This window comes from Plasmodium sp. gorilla clade G2 (assembly GCF_900097015.1).
Source record: "Plasmodium sp. gorilla clade G2 genome assembly, chromosome: 10".
NCBI lineage: Eukaryota > Apicomplexa > Aconoidasida > Haemosporida > Plasmodiidae > Plasmodium > Plasmodium adleri (nom. inval.).
This window is the reverse complement of record NC_041702.1, coordinates 281044-300000: the sequence shown is the minus strand read 5'-3', so window position 1 is coordinate 300000 and position 18957 is coordinate 281044. Positions and strand designations below refer to the sequence as shown.

The following is an 18957-nucleotide window of genomic DNA, read 5'->3' as shown; positions in this document are numbered from 1 at the left end:
AAGTAAACATTTGAAAAAAATGAAAAAATATTTTCCTCAGTGTTATAATTTTTTCCCTATGACTTGGATACTACCAAATGAACTATCAGATTTTAAAAATTATTTTAAAAAAAAAGGTAGTTCAAAAACATATATAGTAAAATTAAAAAATTCTTGTCAAGGTAAAGGAATATATTTAACACAAAATTTAGATAATATTAATAAATATGAAAGTTGTATAATTCAAAAATATATACATAAACCATTATTAATAAATGGATTAAAATTTGATATAAGATTATATGTATTAATAACGGGTTCTGATCCTTTAAGAATATTTTTACATGAAGAAGGTTTAGTTCGATTATCTATAGAAAAATATAAATTACCTAAAAATAAAAATCTAAAACATATTAATATGCATTTAACAAATTTTTCTATTAATAAAATGTCAGATAAATTTGAATATTCTATAAATCCTGATGATGCAACTATAGGTCATAAAAGAAGTTGGAAAGTATTTCTACAAAGATTAAAACAAGAAGGATTACCAATGGATTCTATTATGAAAAAAATAGAACATCTAATTGTAAAAACTATTTCTTCAATACAACCAGAATTAAATCATTATTATAATTCTGCTCATTATAGTGACTATTCCAACAGTATGTGCTTCGAAATTCTAGGTTTTGATATACTTTTAGATTATAAATTAAAACCATGGTTATTAGAAGTTAACCACTCTCCATCATTCTCTGTATATTCAAAAGTAGATCATAAAGTTAAATATGCTGTTATAAAAGATACATTAAATATTCTATATATGCAATCCAAATATAGACAAATATATATACAAGAATATTTAAATTTACAAAAATTTAGAAAATTATATAATGATTTATTAATACAACATAAAAATGAATTAAAAAAAAAATTAACTATAAGCAGATTTCACTATGAAAATAATAACTTAGGAGGATATAAAAGATTATATCCTCTTCAAGATTTATTAGAATATCAAAATTTAATTCTTTTTGTATCCAATGCATGGAATAAATCTATTGGAATACCTTATACTTTGAAACCACAATCATACGATTATTTATTTCAAAAAGATATGACAAAACAGAAAATATCTAACGATTCATTTCACAAGAAAAATCAAAATTATATAGAAGATTATAACATAACTATGTTAACAAAAAAAAAAAATATACACAGCATAACAGATACATTAAAAAATATGAATACAATGAATATTATAAAAAAATATGACTCATCTCATACGCGTTTAAAAAATAATTTGAACTACAACAATGTATATGTAAACACATCCAACGTGAATATAAGTAACTGTTCAACGTCTTGTTGAAAGGGAAAAAAAAAAAAAAAAAAAAAAAAAAAAAAAAAAAAAATTACTATACATATATATATATATATATATATATATATATATATTATGGGATGGCCATATTTTTTTTTTTTTTTTTTTTTTTTTTAAATTAACAATAAATATACGTATAAGTAATAATATATAACATATTAAAAAAAATAAAGTAACACGTTTATATAAATAAATAAATATTATATATATATAGAATAAGAATCACATGTGTGCGACACAAATGAATAATAAAGAATTTTATTTTACAATTATTTTATACAAATAAGAAAAGTTTTAAAAGATTATATGAACAAATAAAGGCAAACACACACACATATATATATGTATGTATATATATATAAGTCTACTCATATACCCTTAAGGTGTAATTTAATAAAAAAGTATGTATATATGAATGAACAAATCAAATAGATAATGTAAAAGCAAAGTATTAAAAAAAAAAATAAAAACACATATTAAAAAATTGATACAAATATGAATATATGAATATAAAAATATTTACATATATATATAAATTTTTATTTATTTTAAAAGATTATTTCATAATATTATTTTTAAAAAAAAAAAAGGAAGAAATATTAATATGTAAAGAATGACGTTATAGGTTCTGTTTATATGCAACTAAAAATTAAAAGGAACATACTTAAAATTTTGGGGTAACAAATAAGATATCTTGCTTGATGGGAATATAAAAAAAATGTGTATATTTTGTTTCAATCCAATATTTTTATTTTGATAACATTATATTTATATATTGTACATACTGATGATTTTATATATATATATATATATATATATATATATATATTTTACGTTATTCATTCATCGTCTTTTTCTTTTCTTTTCTTTTTTTATTTTTTTTTTTTTTACCCTTTCTATTAACATACCATAGCACAAGAAACCGTTATGTCATCCATTTTTCCTCCCGTTTTATGACACTTGAATTCTTTATTATAACTTTTAATAAATGGAGACATCCATCTTTTCATTTTAGAATAACTGAATGCTTCGTTAGCAATTTTTTCAGATAATGTAGCAAAATTATTTTCTTTAACTATTGTTAATATTTGACTATCATATAGATTATCCCACAATCCATCTGTTCCTGCTATTATGATATCATTTTTTTTGACTTCAATATGAGCAATATCAGCATCTTTTGGTTTACTGACTGCATTACTTCCTAATTGATAAGGAAAATTAAATTCATATTGTTGTGGTTTTGATCTATATATGATTTGATTATTTCTGATAATAAGAAATTGTGAATCTCCAATATTTGCAGTTGATACTGTATTATCATTTTTATTAAATATAATAAGACATATAGTAGTTGATCCTTCTTTATCATTATTTAAATAAGCATAATTTAATAATTCTTCTATTTGTATATTTTCATTTTCATTTTCATTTTCATTTATTTTTTTTTGTAATAATTGTAAAAACTTCTCTGGATATTTTCTTGGATTTATTCCATATTTTATCCATGAACCTACACCATCAGCAACTGCTATAAATCCTTGGTCATTCAAACAACAATCTTCACTTTCTAATTTATCAGGATGTTTTATAATCTTATAATTTGTCAAAAAATTGGGTTTCTCTTCCTTTGTACTATATTCTTTTTTATTATTCAAACTAAACCAATGATTTGTTTTTAATTTATTTGTTACATATATATTATTTACCATATGAAAAAAGTTAAATGGAATATTATTTTTTATAAAAGCATAAGTAGTTCTTATACCTAATTTGTTATCATTTATTGGGTTATAATTTTTCTTTCCATTATTACATCTATTATTTCCAACACTCTTAGTGTTCCTACTACTACTACTATTATTATTATTATTATTATTATATGGATTATTTATATTATGTTTATTATCTACATTTTTATTCTTCTCATCAATATTCTTATTATTGTTCCCTTTATTTTGTTGTGCAGATTTATATGCTATCCTATCAATAACGCCATCTATTACTCCCTTTTCATTTTTAATTTTATTCTTTTTCTTCCTTAATTGTACTTGTAATTCTTTTGGAAAAAAATTAAAATTCTGACGATAAATATAGAAATCTTCTTTTTTCAATAAACAATTCATTTTCTGATTAAACGTATCCACAACTAACCCTTGAACACTCTTGCTACATTCCCTGTTATGTGTTATAAGCATATTATTCAAAAGAACAAAAATAAATATACAATGAACACATGTATAAAACATGGAAAATGTCAATATTTTATATATTGTTTTCCTATATATCAATTTAAAAGGGTAATAATATAGCCATTTTTTTTAAAAACAAGGATAGTCAATCAGTAGAAGAGAAAATAATAAATATACATACATATAATATATATATATATATAACTGTAAATATGTAAATAATAAAATATGAATAAATTTATTTATTAAAATATCCTAGCAAGAAAAAAAAAAAAAAATAAATAAATAAAAAAAAATAAAATAAAATAAAATAAAATAAAAAATAAAATAAAATAAAATTAAATTAGTATAAATATATTTATATATATGTTACATATTATATATTAAAAAAGTGTTAAGTAATTATTATATATTTTTATATATTATGTATGTACAATTGTCACTTTCTATATTAAATTTAAGGAAAAATAAGAACACAAATATCAAAAATAAATCAACAGAATTTAGTAAAAAATATTTTAGAAAAAAACACACTTTTTAAGTTTACACTTAAAAATATATTTTAATCTTATAATTATTTGGAAATTATCAAAAATGAACTATATATATATTATATATATATATATATATATATATATATTTTTATTCATTTATATTAGATAGTAGGTCCACCTTTATACAATGTAAAATAAGCCAATGAGAAGGTCAATATATATATGATGTGTTATAATTGACTTGATTTTTTTTTGGACTTTTCTACATATATATAGTTATAATACAATAAAAGAAATTATTTAGAATTATATAACATATAAAAATTTATAAAATCATATATATATATATATATATATATATATATATATATATATATATATATGTAAATATTTATATTTATTTTTATTTTTATTTTTATTTTCCATATTTTTTTTTTTTTTTTTTTTTTTTATTTTATTTTTTTTTTCCTGAACTGTTCAGGCTAAAAAAAATTATATTTTTAAAATAAAAAATGGAAATATATTGTAAATTATATTTTTTATATAATACAAATATATAAAAATATATAATAATTTAATGTTTTGTTTTTATAAGAAAACATTTTAAAGTATAAAAGCTTATAAATATTTATGTACTTTTTTTTTTTTTTTTAAATAAAAAAGATGCGTTGTAGAATATTTTATATATTTTAATATATAGGATGCATAAAAAAATAATATGTGTATTCACCTTGAAAATTAATAGAAGACATTGTAAATTAATATATACATATATATATATATATATATATGTATATATAACTATCATTTATTATTCATTTAATATATATTCTTTGGACAGATATTATAAAATTTTGATTTGAAAAGAAATATTTATAAAGTATATAAGATCCACATTAGAAACACTCGCATTTATTTTCTTTCATATTATTTTATTTTATTTTATTTTTTTTAATTGGACTATAATAATATATATTTATAAATATATTTAAGTTTCCGTATTTTATGTTTGAACATTTAAAGCGAACCGTTAAAAAGAAAAATAAAAAAATAAAAATAAAATAAATATTCTTTAAAAACATCTTATTTTCATTATACCTATGCAATTTATATTAGTTCTTATTCTTAAAAAAATAATTTTACATTTATTAACACAATATATATATTATATATATTTTTATTTATATTTAATTTGTTTTAATTGTTTCATTTAAATAACACTATAGTTTCTTGTTTATGATAAGAAGTATAGTATTATACTTGAACACATTTGAATGAAAATTATTAAAAAATATATTTTTTTAAAAAATATATTTTATTTAAATCATTTGTATTAAATTATGATGTGTTAAAATCTAAGCCCAATGTAGTAAATTAATGAAGGAAGTTCTATATAATATAAAATATATATTATAAACTCTTTTATTTATTTATTCATTTATTTATTCATAATAGAAACAGGGTTGTTTTTATTAATATTTTTTCATCCAATATATTTATGCTTTTATATATATATATATGTACATATATATGTAAATTTGTTATTATTAATTTTATTTTAATATAATGAATATAAAGACCATCGATGATGTAATATATAAAGTTCACAATATAAAAGTTTTAAACAAAAATGATAAAAAAGCAAAAGCGATTTTAAGCCGAGCTGCCGAGCAAGTTCTGGTAAAAAAAAATAAAAAAAAAAAAAAGAAAAAGAAAAAGAAAAAGAAAAAAAAAAAAATTTTAATATAGCAAAATGGGAATGTTTATATATAATATGTACTATATATATATATATATATATATATGTATATATATTTATGTGTGTATTTATTATATATATTTCCTTTTTAATGTTATCAGCCCATAATGAAGAAGCGAAAATTTCGCGTGGAATTACTGTCAGAATTTTTACCAAAAAACCCCAATTTGTTGGGACTCAATATTGTAAATAAGTCAGAAATAAAGGTTCGAAAGGATAAATAAAATATATATATATATATATATATATATATATATATATATATATATGCATATACATATGTACATTTATATATATATAGATTTATTTATATATGTTTGTATTCCTTCCATTTTAGATACGATTGCGTAAAACAAAGGGAGGAGAGATATTTCATTTTAATGATATTATGGGGACGCTTCTTCATGAACTTGTTCATATAGTTCACAGTCGACATGATAAATCTTTTTATGAATTGCTAGACAAAATAACGTGGGAATATAATGAGTTATATGTATATAATAAGAAAGGTATATCAGGTGGAGATACTGTTAGTAGTAATATAATTAAATATAATTTGAACACAAATAATATAATGAAAGATAATATAATTTTAGATATAACAAATATGAATAATGTAATTAATATTTATGAAAACGATCCAAAGTTTATGGCTGCTCAAGCTGCAGAAAAAAGACTACTTAATAATTTTATGAATAATCAAGGAGAGATAATAAATGCTTCCCTTGAGAGTTGCTTAACTAAACAACAACGTGAAAATATATTAAATAATAGAAAAAAATATGATGATATAATTTGTTGTTTAGATAATGATATTATATTACTCGATACTATCTCTGATTCATATGATAAGGAAGATGATCATAAAGAAATGTTTTCTCAAAAGAAAAGTGACAATATATTATTTTTAGAAGATACTAAAGATAATATAAATAATGATATTCATTATACATATATGCAGCCATCAAACGATAATGAAAGAATACAAGAAAAAAAAGAAAATAAAATAATGATTACAGAAAATTATAATAACCAATGTGAAGATACCCCAGATGTTATAGAAATATTGACACCAAATATAAAAGAAAAAAAGAATAAAAGAAAAAACTTAATTGAATCAAATAATGGCATTTTTGATCTTTCACAAAATGATGGTAATTATATATGAACAATAGAAAATGAAACATTAAAATAAAAATAGTACTTCAAGGGATAACATATATGATATATTATATAATATATATTTTGTATTATATATTTAATATTTTATATTTTATATGATTTATTATTATTGATTTTTTTTTTTTTTAATATAGGTAATGATAACCTTCGGGGGTTAAAAAGAAAAAAGGATAACCAAAAAGACAAAAAAAATGATAAAAATGATGAGGTCATTTTTTTAAAATGATCAGTCATATAATTTGTTATACAAATAAAAAATAAGATTTAAAAATTATGGTATGTTTAAAAAAAAAAAAAAATTAATTATTAGGAAATAAATATTTATTATGTCCTATACAGTTGGATAAAAAAAAATAAACAATTGATAGACTTATTATTTTTTTATATCGACCTTAAAAATTTTCGCAATATATATAAATATATATATATATATATATATATATATATATATATTTATATATATATATATTTATATATATATATATTTTTTTTTTTTTTTTTTGTTATTTCATTCCGATTTCCATTTTTATATTTGTTAACTATATATTATAACATGAATAAGACAATTAAAAAGTTGTATATATATATATATATATATATATATGTATATTAAAAAGTACCAAAAAAAAAATAATAAAAATTAATTAATAAATAAATAAGTATAATAAAATAATTATGTGTTTATAAATTAATTTATAATATATATGTATATATTATAAAATATTAAACTTTAAAATATGTACATATATATATTTGATTGGTTGAATGTTATTAAAATATTCATTTTTTTTTTATTTTTGATTTTTTTCTTCGTTATCCTTTTATTCATTCTCTTTTACATCATGATCTAAGGAATCTTTTGGGGGGTCTTCATTTTTATTCTGAGTATTATCCTCCTTGTTTTGTTTAACTGTTGAGGGGTCTCCTTGAGTTGTTTCTGGTATATCCCATTTAGAACCTGTCCTAATTGGCTGTACAGGTGAGATTTTTGTTGGAACGTTTGAAGGTGGTATTAGGGGAGGAGGAATAGGTGGAGGATATAAACCTGGAGGCATATACATCGTATTATGTTGACTGATATTTGTTGGTAATAAATTTATATTAGTACTATATTTCTGTGGTATATTGGATACCATTTGTGGTGGAATATTAGAAGGTGTAAATGTATTGGTATTTGTAAGTACCTGATTATTTATATTATTTTTATTTATTGGTGGTATAGGCATATTTAGAACTGTTGAATTTTTTGGTGGATATAAGATATTATTAATATTATTTATATTATTTATATTATTACTATTATTAGGTATATATAAAGGTATATTTGATAATGTAGTTTTATTATTTATATCTAATGTATTTGTTAATATATTATTATTTGTAGGTAAAATAGGTGAATTAAAACCAGGAAAAGAAAAATTTCCCATTTGAGCTTGTTTTAAAAATTGTTCCATAGTAGGTGCCATAGTAACTTGAGCCCAATTAACTCTCTGTTGTCTTTTTATATTTTTATCACCTAATTTCTGTTTTAATTTTATTAAATTTTCTTCAATTATATCTGTAGGTACACCATTCATACCTCTTATTACAAGTTCTGGGTCATTTCTTTTTGGTAAGGCATTTGGAACACTCTTTAAATTTGTTTTATGTACTTGCATCATATGTACAACTAATCCATTTGCCATATCTAATTTTCTATTACAATGTAAACATTTAAAATGTTTAGCTTTCTGGTGTTGAATAAGTATTTTTTCATCATCAAATTCTCTATCACAGTAGTAGCAAAAAGGTTTTAAATCGATATTTAACTTCCTTTTCTTTCTACCCATAATATATAACAAAATATAAATAAATATATATTAATCAATGAATATATTATAATATTATAATATTACAATTTTTAAATAATACTATTTTAAAAGAATATAAATAATACATATACATATATATATAATTATATATATATCTTTATATTTTTGTGTTGAAATTTATCAAAATTATTATTACATAATTTAAATTCAAAAGTAATATAAAAAAAAAAAAAAAAAAAAAACTCAAATTAAATAATAAAAAAATTTATAAGTAAATTATATATTCTGTTGAATTAATAATTTATATTGTCGATATTTATACTAATATGGAAAAGCATCTTAAAAAATTCAAAAAATATTAAGAAAATGATATAAGTCATAACCCCATATATAATTATAAATTATTCACATTTTCACTATGCTTATATAAACATAATAATAATAAAAAGAAATATTTTTATTTTGGTACTTTAGAAAATATCCATACATATATAAAAAATATATGCATATATTTATATATATATATAATATATTTATTATATAAATATGTATGTATAGAAATATAGTAATGCCTTCAAAAGGAAAAAATTTTTTTTTTTTTTTTTTTTTTCTGAGCATTAAAATAGTTATATGTATAATATATATATATATATATATATTATATTATTTTTTATTTTTATTTTTTTATTTATGAAACTTATAAAAATATTTGAACAATATATTTTTGTTGTATAAAACAAAAATATATTCGACTATATATGATCATAATGTTATTATATATATTTTTTTATTTTTTATTTTTTTGTGTATTATTTGGACATATAAAAGTAAAAAGCAATGAAATTATGTGAATTATATATTATACATTTATAATTATATTATTCCCCTAAAATGTTTTAAAAAATATATATATATATATTTATATGTGTTATATTCGTTTGACCATTTATGAGTCTTTTTTTTTAAATGAATTATATTATTAGTACAAGCATGATTTTATTTTTACCTTGTAATAATGTAATTGTATCTATAAAAGTGTTATAATATAAAATTAAAATGATAACATTTTAAAATTACGAAGAGTCATATAATTAAATGTATTATTTTATACCTCCACAAGAATATGGCTTTTTAATTTGTTCTCATCTGGGTAGTATAAAATATATATATATATATATATATATATTTATATGTATGTATATATGAGAATCTATTTACATATAGTTTTAATCCATATCAAATGTCTTTATCTGTATTTATATATATAATAATTTTTTATAATTTGTAATTCAATAAATTAAGATTGTTTTCTTTTATTTTTGAATAAATTATGTTTAATGTTTTATAATGTTTATAATTAAAATGGGGAATATAATTTTGAAAATATGAAATTTTACCTGAACAATTCAGAATTTTTATTTTACATACGTTTTAAAGTAATAATATTTTAATAAAACTAAGACATAAAAATATAAAAATATAAATAAATATATAAATATATATATTGTTTTATTTTTATTTTTATTTTATGAGGAAAAAAGAAAAATGAGAGGGAATATATTTTCAAAATGTGCCTTTATGTTGAAAAGAAATAATTTTAGCACATTTCAAATGTCAGTTAATAAGTCATTCAACATATACACAAATAATGTATATGTTTCTTGTGATGAATTTTTTAAAGAAGTTGATATGATAAATAAGAAACTATTATATTATATAAATGATTATTTTAAATTAAATGATAATATATATGATAATGATAAAGAAAATTTCGACGAAGAAAAAAAGAACATAATAAATACAAGAACGAATATAAGAAAAAAGAAAAAAATCGGTTGTTTATTTCCACCATGTTATTCTCATCTGCTTATAAAATTTTGTGTGTTAACAAATAATTATGATTATATTTGTATTCCTAGTCCTATAAAAAAGTGTAAACAAATAAAAGAAAAATATGCCTTTTATATATCAGAAAATAATATAGATTTAATATTAAGTCATCCATTTTATAAACATTATATAGAGGAAATATCCTTCAATTTACAAATCCCTTTTTTAATTGTATATGATAAACCTGATGTATTAACACATGAACAATATTTAGACGATTTAAAAGAAGGGAGAATTCATTTTGCATCTAAGTTTTTATATAAAGACAAGAAAGAAATTACAATGATGGATGAGAAAAAAAATATGAATGATGAAAAATCCAAATCAATAGATAATATACAAAATGATAATAATATATCATTATTAAAAGATATATATACAAATGAATTAGAAAAAAATAATCCATGTCTACATTTTCAATTATCGAAACAAAACGAATGTGATAAAAGTATCCAATTTTTTTTGTCATCTCTATATGAACAATCAAAAAATTTGCACAAGTTAATAAAGTTTAATAAAAATGATAATGTTCTTATTTGTGTTCCATCTAATAATATACAATATTTTGAAGTTGTTTTTAGTGTGTTGTATGGAGGTGGAACAATTACGTTTCCAGAAATAAATGAAAAGAAAATTTTTAATTATAATAATTATATGAAATGGTTTACAAAACATATGAATAAAAGAAAAAGTCATAATTTTTCAGTTCATAATATAATTCTTAAAAATGATTTTAATCAAATAGATTATAATTTTATAGATGCTAATAGTTTATTTGAAGAAATATATAATGCCAGAAAACCGATTACTACTATTGTATGTAATAATTATTTAATGCGTGACCTTGTTAATTTTATTGAAAATTCAGATATAAATAAAATAACAAAAAATGAGTTTATTAATAAAAAGGCTTCTTCTATAAAAATAGTGTTAATAAATGGAAATGAAATAATGCCAGGATTAAAAGAAGAATATTTAGACAAAATACAAAATATTTTTATTAATGCAAAAATATATCAAAGATATATAATACAAGAAATTGGAACGGTTTGTTTAACAGATATAACAAAATTAAAAGAAGATAATATAAAATATGAAAGAAATATTGCTGGATATGTAACACCAAATATAAATATAGAAATAGATAAAGACACTAATGTATTAAAAATAAAATCTGATCATTTATTTACACAATATTATAATAATAAAAATGTAACAGACAAATCATTTGATGAAAATGGATATTTTAAAACAAAATATTTAGCTACACTAACACAAGATAATTTATTAAAAATAAATGGTATTTTAAATGATGTGGAACAAATATCAACAGATTATTATTTATATTATAAACAACGAAGAGATAAAATGGAAAAGCACCCTCCTGGTTATTTGAAGCGGGTGCGTTTGCATGGTTGTATATGGGGGAATTTTCATGCGGATAAAAGAAATTGGAAGAGAAAATTTTAAAGAAAAATAATAATAAATAAGTTCATATTATATATATGTGAATGGATGAATAAATAAATAAAAAAAAATATATATATATATATATATATAAATTTTTTTTTTTTTTTTTTTTTTTTCAAATAAAAAAACAACTTAATCATATATACATATATACATATATGCATATATACATATATACATATATATATCTAATTTTATCATTCTATTATGTGGTTTACTATTTTGCTTAGTATATCCTTAATGGTCTCTCTGAATTCCATATTATTTGTACACACCTCAATATCATATTTATCGTGACAAATAATTTGTGATTTAATAGATTCAATTGTAATGGACCATATAACATTATTATTTGTGTCATTGTGGTTTTCTTTTTTTTGTTGATAATGAAGAAGTATGTCATTTTTATCAAATCCATAATGCATTAAATTATTTATAAGGATATCTACATTTATAGAGCCTACCATTAATTTAATTTGTTGATCATTTAAGTATAGATCTTTCTCATTTGAAATATCATGTGTTTCTTGGTTTATTATTTCATATTTATTTTGTCCGTCTATTTCATCTACTTTAAATTCTTCAATATGATCTTCATCTATATAGTCTCCAATGAATGAGCAAGTATATTGACCTTTAATATTTGCACAGAAAAAATCATCTACCTTTTTAAGAATCCTTTCTAATTTTTTGGTTTCACGTGGAGAAAAACGTACAGGTATCATTTTTTGGTTGAAATTTTCGAATTTATCGAATGCTATTTGTTTTTTTTCAAAGGGTTGAATGAATAGAATATTGCTCATAATGTCTTGATCTATATCTATGTTGTTATTATGATTATTATAATTTGTATTGTGTTCTTGAACTGTATCATTTTGAGATGATAATGATGGTTCGTTTTTAGACATTTGAAATATATGAGTAAAAATATGATTAGCGGTCTCAGGCATGATATAAACACAGTTATCTGAATTGTTACTATTATTATTATTGTTATTATTACTATTATTGTTACTGTTATTATTACTATTATTATTAGATATATCCTTTGTAAGATTACCCTTTTTTTTTTGATTGCTCATAATTATATCTTTTATATGATACTCATTAAGATCCCATGCAAGGGGACAAAAATGGACATTTATTTTTTTTTCATATATTTTATAAGGATATAGAACTTTTATAGGATCATAAAAAGGGTCTACTAATATTAATGCATTATTTTGTTCATTGCCCCATTTTTCTAATAACAATGAAGCTTCAAAAAATCGTAAAGAAGAATCCTGAATAAAACAAACACATGGATATCTAAATTGTTTAGTTATATCATTAATATTATTCCCTATAATTAATCTATTATTTTTAATCATAATATCTATAGAAAATGGACCTTGAGGATTTAATATTTTACTACATTTTTTTTTACGTGATTCTTCCACCCATTCAGCACATAAATTTAATTGATGAATGACATCTTGAATATTTGACAAGACACTAAAGATTAAGACCTGTTGTTCTTTTGGCAGATGTTTACTTATAATAACTCCTATCAATTCAATTAACTCTATAAAATATAGATAATGTAAATCAACGGGTATTAATACACATCCTTTATTTTTTATAGTTTTTAATACAAGTGAGCATATTTTATTTAAACTATCTTTATATGATTTTTCTATATGTATTTGTATTTTCTGTGTTATTAATTTTTTAATGTTATAAAAATGTGATGTGTTAGATGTAGTCGAATGTATGGCATTATTATTGCTACCAATATGATTGTCATTATTTTGATGTTCATAAGAATTGTTACTATTATTATTATTATGATATATATTCTCATTACATTGTTGAGAGAACGATGTGTTATTCTCATCATTTTTTGTTTGATCGATATAAGATTGTAAGCTTTTTGTTGATAAGAATGAAGTGAATATAATAAAATTAGATTTATTTATCATAGTAGTATCAAAAGAAGATGTATGTCTTTTAATATTATATGAACTTTTATTTATAATAAATATATTTATATAATCTGTTGAAATAAAAAAATTTGCACTACCTAAGGAGTGCCCACTACTACAAAGGATAATATTTAATATTTCATCAGATTGTTTAAATGAAACATTTTCTTTATAAGATAATAAATGTAAAGAATTTTTAAAATTCCATTTCTTATGAAAATAATCTTCATTCTTTATTTGTGATGTATCCATATTTTTTATATTTATTTTTTCATCATCCCACTCAGGTATATAATTCTCTTCTTTTTGTAGGCATTCTACAGCACACATAGAAAAAGTAAATACAAGTTTAGTAGTTATTATATGTGCATCTTTAAAATCAAAATATCTACATAAAATTGGTAACCCCATAAAACCTTCTACACATGATATTAATATAATATGAATCTTCATAGGAATATAACTTATGTTTAATAATAATTTTTTTGATAGCGATGAAGAACTTTCTAAATTGCTGATATTTATGTATTCATCATTATGTCTATTGTCATAATTACAAGATGTAAATTCATTATGTGAATTATCATCATCATCATCAATATTATTATTATTATTATTATTATTGTTGTTGTTTTTATTGACCTCCTTTGGTATTTCATCACGCATTTCTAATATTTCATTCATATCTAAAGGCACGTCACATAATATATTATAAGATCCCATTTTAATTAGGTGACTACTAATGTGTTCAGAAGAACACAGTTTTATTATTTCAAAGGTGTCGATCATTATTAAAACAACTACTACAATCCATCACATAAATAAAAATATATATATATATATATACATATATTTTTTTTTTCTTTTTATATAATATTAATTTTTTTTTTTTTTTTTTTTTTTTTTTTTTATGTAGTCTTTACATATTATTACGTCATTTTTTATAAATAAAATGTTTCTTTCAAGTATGATACGATATTATATTTTTTATAAAAATATATTTGTTCGCATATTATATAAAATAATAAAATGTATTTCCTTTATACAACGAAGAAACAAAAAAATTAAAATAAATAAAAAATAAAAAAATAAAAAAATAAAAAAAACAACTGAAAAAAAAAAAATATAAAACATGAAATATAAAATAAAAAATATGATATATAAAATGTAATAATTATATATATCATTAAAATTTTTTATGTAACAAAAAAAGAATATTATATAAATATATTATATATATATATATAACAACATAAATTATTATATATATTATATATATTTGACAAATGCAATATGAATTAAATAATGTATCTCATAACATATTGTTTCCAAAAAAAAAAAAAAAAAATTAAATAAATATTATTTATATATATTATATAAATGTAAAATAATGTAGACGATTATAAAAAATAAAATAAAATAAAACGGATATAAATATTTATATATATATATATATATATACAAATACATTTATGATATTTATTATTTTATATTTTTTGTTTCCCTTTTATGGTTGACATACGACAATCGTTTCTGCTTTATTATATGTTATGAGTTTTATTAAATCATGATCAGTTATATCTTTTATTTTTGATCCAAAGTTTGTTTGTATTTTTTTTTTATATTCTACATGTATTTCAGCCAGTCTTTTTACATTTTTCTCTTTATATGGATTATTGTTGATTTCTTTATTTATTAGATTGTTCTTATTTTTTTTTTTTCTTATAATTACATAAATAAATAATAGAAAAAAGAAGATAAAGAGACAAATATATAAGAATAACATTGATTGTGTTTGTTGATCTTTATAATTTGATGAATTATCTAATAATTCGATATTTTTATTTTCATTATAATTTTTAAAATCCCTATTATTATTATCATTATTATTATTTTTTATATTATGTGATGTTATTATATCCATACATTTTGAATATAAAATTTGAGGGTTACGATGAGTATTATTAAAAAATAATATTTGTAGAAATTTATAAATTTCTGAATCGATTAGATTGTTATATGTTTTATATTTTTTTGTCATATTGTAATTGACATATAATATTAATTTATTTTTTTCATTGTGTTCAATTATATATTGAAATTCTTTATATTTCTTAAAAATGAATTCTTGAAAAATTAATTTTTTCTGTCCCACAGATAAAATATAATTCTTCTTGATATAATAACAACAAAAATAATAACAATAATTATTATAATTATAATAATAATAATTATTAATATTATTATTACTTATATGGATATTATATTTAATAAGTTGAGGTATGCATTTTTTTAAATTCATACTGTTATTATAATAAAAAGATAATGGAATGATATATGTAGAACTATTTTTTATAAATATTATGTATTTGTTATTTTTTTTTCTATCTTTTTTATATTTATTATCTTTAAATATATCCTCTTTTAATTTATTAATTTGTTGTATATGTTGTCCATATGTGTAATAATTAACCTTCTGTTTTTTTATAGAAAATATGTTATTATCATTATAATGTGTCTTCTTATCATTTAATGTTTCATTTTTTAATTTCTTGAATTTATAATATCCAAATGGAATATAATAAACCATGTTATTCTTTTTTGTAGTAGTATATTCAAAAAGAGGTGTGAAAAAAACATATCTCGAAATTTTATCCTTATCAAAAGAATCGACAATTTCAATAATATTATTTTGTTCTATATTTATATATGTAGAGAAATAAAATAAATATTTCTTCGAATAATAAATCTTTATAATGCCATAACAATTATATAGTGTTATATTATTTTCTTTTTTTAAAAAAATAAATGTCTTCTTAAATTTATCATATTTATAAAAAGAGCAAAAAAAATCACAACAGAGTTTTATGTAATCACCCGATTTTATATCGGTAAGGTGAATTTTTAAGGTATCTTCTACATATAAGCATATTAAAGGATGAATATAAAGAATGAATGGAAGGACTGACAATATGACAAGAGAATACAATGCCTTAATCATACTAGCAATTTTGAATAATAAATGAATAAATATATATATATATATATATATATTATGTTAATATTATATATTTTAGTTTTTTTTCTTTTTTTTAATTAGGTTGTTCAAAATGAAGATACAAAAACAAATAAAAAAAAAATAAAAAAAATAAAAAAATAAATAAATAAATAATATATTAAAAATAAAGTAAATTAAAATAAGTATTTATTGAAACATTTTTGAATTATTAAAATAAAGGTTAATGTAACTACATTATATTATACATCGACAAAAAAATAAAACATAATGACAATATATATATATATATATTTATTTATTTATATCCATGTGGGTTATATTTATGTGTGCATATATATGTATATATTTTTTTTATTTATTTTTTCATATTATTATACAAGTAGAGATCAAAATATTCCTTTTCTATATCATGTAATGTAGGTGCACAAATAATCAAAGAGTGTAAAGGTTTATTATATGATATATCCTTTAATGTTAATAAGTCTCCAGATATAATTTGTTGATTCTCTGTTCCTATTTGTATTACAGCTATTCCTAATGTATTCTTTGTTATTACATTTTTTTTATGTAGATCTTCACAATATAAAAGTTGTTCAATGGATTCATTAACTGTCATAAATCTTGGAGGCTCGTATATTTTTTTATTTCTCATAATATTTTCTACAGTTCTTTCTTTTACTTTAATATCTAAGAGACATAAAGTATGAAAATTATTTTTAAGGTTTATATAAATTTTATCATAATAACTAGTAGGTTTATAGTTATCTTCAAAATATGGAATGGAAACTATCTGACCAAAATTATATAATTGCATGCCACATTCTCCTATAGCTGATATTATAGATGTATTATGTATAATTATTACTTGGATATTTTTTTTCTTTGCTCTTAATATTATATCATGATGAGTGGTAGCACATAAAGGATCTCCAACTACAAGAAAAGAAACCTTTTTAGTTTTTGCTTCATCTAATATTTTATCACAATTTTCTTCTGCAAAATCACGATCTACCTCCTCTATATTCTTTTTATATGTTTCTTCTAATACTTCTTTAGATACAAATAAAATAGATGTATATGTTTCTAGATATACTACATCTGATTTTTCAATTAATTCCTTACCTTTTATTGTTATATCTTTTTCATTTCCTAAACCCAAACCGATAATATACAACACCATTTTGGGGCGACTTTACTATGTATATATCTTAATTATTATTTTATTTAAAAATATATTAATAGGTATAATTTTATAACATAGACTACTAAGTTTATATTAAAATGTACATATAAATAAATAAATCAATATATATATATATATATATAATTATCTATATGTTTTTAATTTTTTTTATGTCATTCCCCTTATATAATAAAAATTCAATAATATTTCTTTTTATTATTCATTAACAATTTAGTTGTAATAATTGACAATATAGTTGGTCCCTAATTTTGTAAACAAGAATAAAATAAAGCATATCAAAAAAAAAAAAAAAAAAAAAAAAAAAAAAAAAAAAAAAGGTTGGAATAAATACATTATTATATATACATATAAAACTATTAAAATATACATACTTCATATATAATATATAATATATAGTATATATTATATATATATTATTTGCATAAATAGAATCATATTTTTATACGTATATATTTATATATATATATTATATATAAGTACGTATATGATATGAATCGGGAGGAAAAAAAAAAAAAAAAAAAAAATTGGAAATAACCTATTATTATTGTGTCATATATATATATATAATTTTTTTTTAAATATTATTTGTAAAAAGTTTTTTTTGTTTTT

At 19.0% G+C, this 18957-nt stretch overlaps 8 protein-coding genes across 8 annotated transcripts in view; 3 read left to right on the top strand and 5 right to left on the bottom strand.

Annotated features, from left to right (window-relative positions):
• The window catches only part of PADL01_1008100 (tubulin--tyrosine ligase, putative), a gene marked incomplete at both ends in the record, with an annotated part of 1632 nt that extends 281 nt beyond the window's left edge, over positions 1 to 1351 (top strand). Inside the window, one exon of the mRNA XM_028682134.1 lies at positions 1 to 1351. This exon is cut by the window's left edge and continues 281 nt beyond it. Coding sequence (XP_028538442.1) covers positions 1 to 1351 — 1351 coding nt within the window.
• Positions 1352 to 2262: 911 nt separating this feature from the next.
• On the bottom strand, positions 2263 to 3612 carry PADL01_1008000 (protein phosphatase, putative; the record flags this gene model as incomplete). The annotated part of the gene is made up of 1 exon (XM_028682133.1): positions 2263 to 3612. One exon carries the CDS (start codon positions 3610 to 3612, stop codon positions 2263 to 2265), a length of 1350 nt encoding a protein of 449 aa, XP_028538441.1.
• Positions 3613 to 5615: 2003 nt separating this feature from the next.
• Positions 5616 to 6976, top strand: PADL01_1007900 (metallopeptidase, putative; the record flags this gene model as incomplete). Its single annotated transcript, XM_028682132.1, has 3 exons — positions 5616 to 5729; positions 5910 to 6014; positions 6146 to 6976. The coding sequence occupies 3 exons, from the start codon at positions 5616 to 5618 to the stop codon at positions 6974 to 6976; spliced, it is 1050 nt and encodes a 349-aa protein (XP_028538440.1).
• Positions 6977 to 7811: 835 nt separating this feature from the next.
• PADL01_1007800 (zinc finger protein, putative) lies at positions 7812 to 8819 on the bottom strand (the record flags this gene model as incomplete). The annotated part of the gene is made up of 1 exon (XM_028682131.1): positions 7812 to 8819. The coding sequence occupies one exon, from the start codon at positions 8817 to 8819 to the stop codon at positions 7812 to 7814; it is 1008 nt and encodes a 335-aa protein (XP_028538439.1).
• Positions 8820 to 10379: 1560 nt separating this feature from the next.
• On the top strand, positions 10380 to 12161 carry PADL01_1007700 (conserved Plasmodium protein, unknown function; the record flags this gene model as incomplete). The annotated part of the gene is made up of 1 exon (XM_028682130.1): positions 10380 to 12161. One exon carries the CDS (start codon positions 10380 to 10382, stop codon positions 12159 to 12161), a length of 1782 nt encoding a protein of 593 aa, XP_028538438.1.
• A 197-nt stretch (positions 12162 to 12358) lies between these two features.
• Positions 12359 to 14914, bottom strand: PADL01_1007600 (small subunit rRNA synthesis-associated protein, putative; the record flags this gene model as incomplete). Its single annotated transcript, XM_028682129.1, has 1 exon — positions 12359 to 14914. The coding sequence occupies one exon, from the start codon at positions 14912 to 14914 to the stop codon at positions 12359 to 12361; it is 2556 nt and encodes an 851-aa protein (XP_028538437.1).
• A 718-nt stretch (positions 14915 to 15632) lies between these two features.
• On the bottom strand, positions 15633 to 17126 carry PADL01_1007500 (conserved Plasmodium membrane protein, unknown function; the record flags this gene model as incomplete). Its single annotated transcript, XM_028682128.1, has 1 exon — positions 15633 to 17126. One exon carries the CDS (start codon positions 17124 to 17126, stop codon positions 15633 to 15635), a length of 1494 nt encoding a protein of 497 aa, XP_028538436.1.
• A 373-nt stretch (positions 17127 to 17499) lies between these two features.
• PADL01_1007400 (diphthine synthase, putative) lies at positions 17500 to 18324 on the bottom strand (the record flags this gene model as incomplete). Its single annotated transcript, XM_028682127.1, has 1 exon — positions 17500 to 18324. One exon carries the CDS (start codon positions 18322 to 18324, stop codon positions 17500 to 17502), a length of 825 nt encoding a protein of 274 aa, XP_028538435.1.
• Positions 18325 to 18957: the final 633 nt, after the last annotated feature.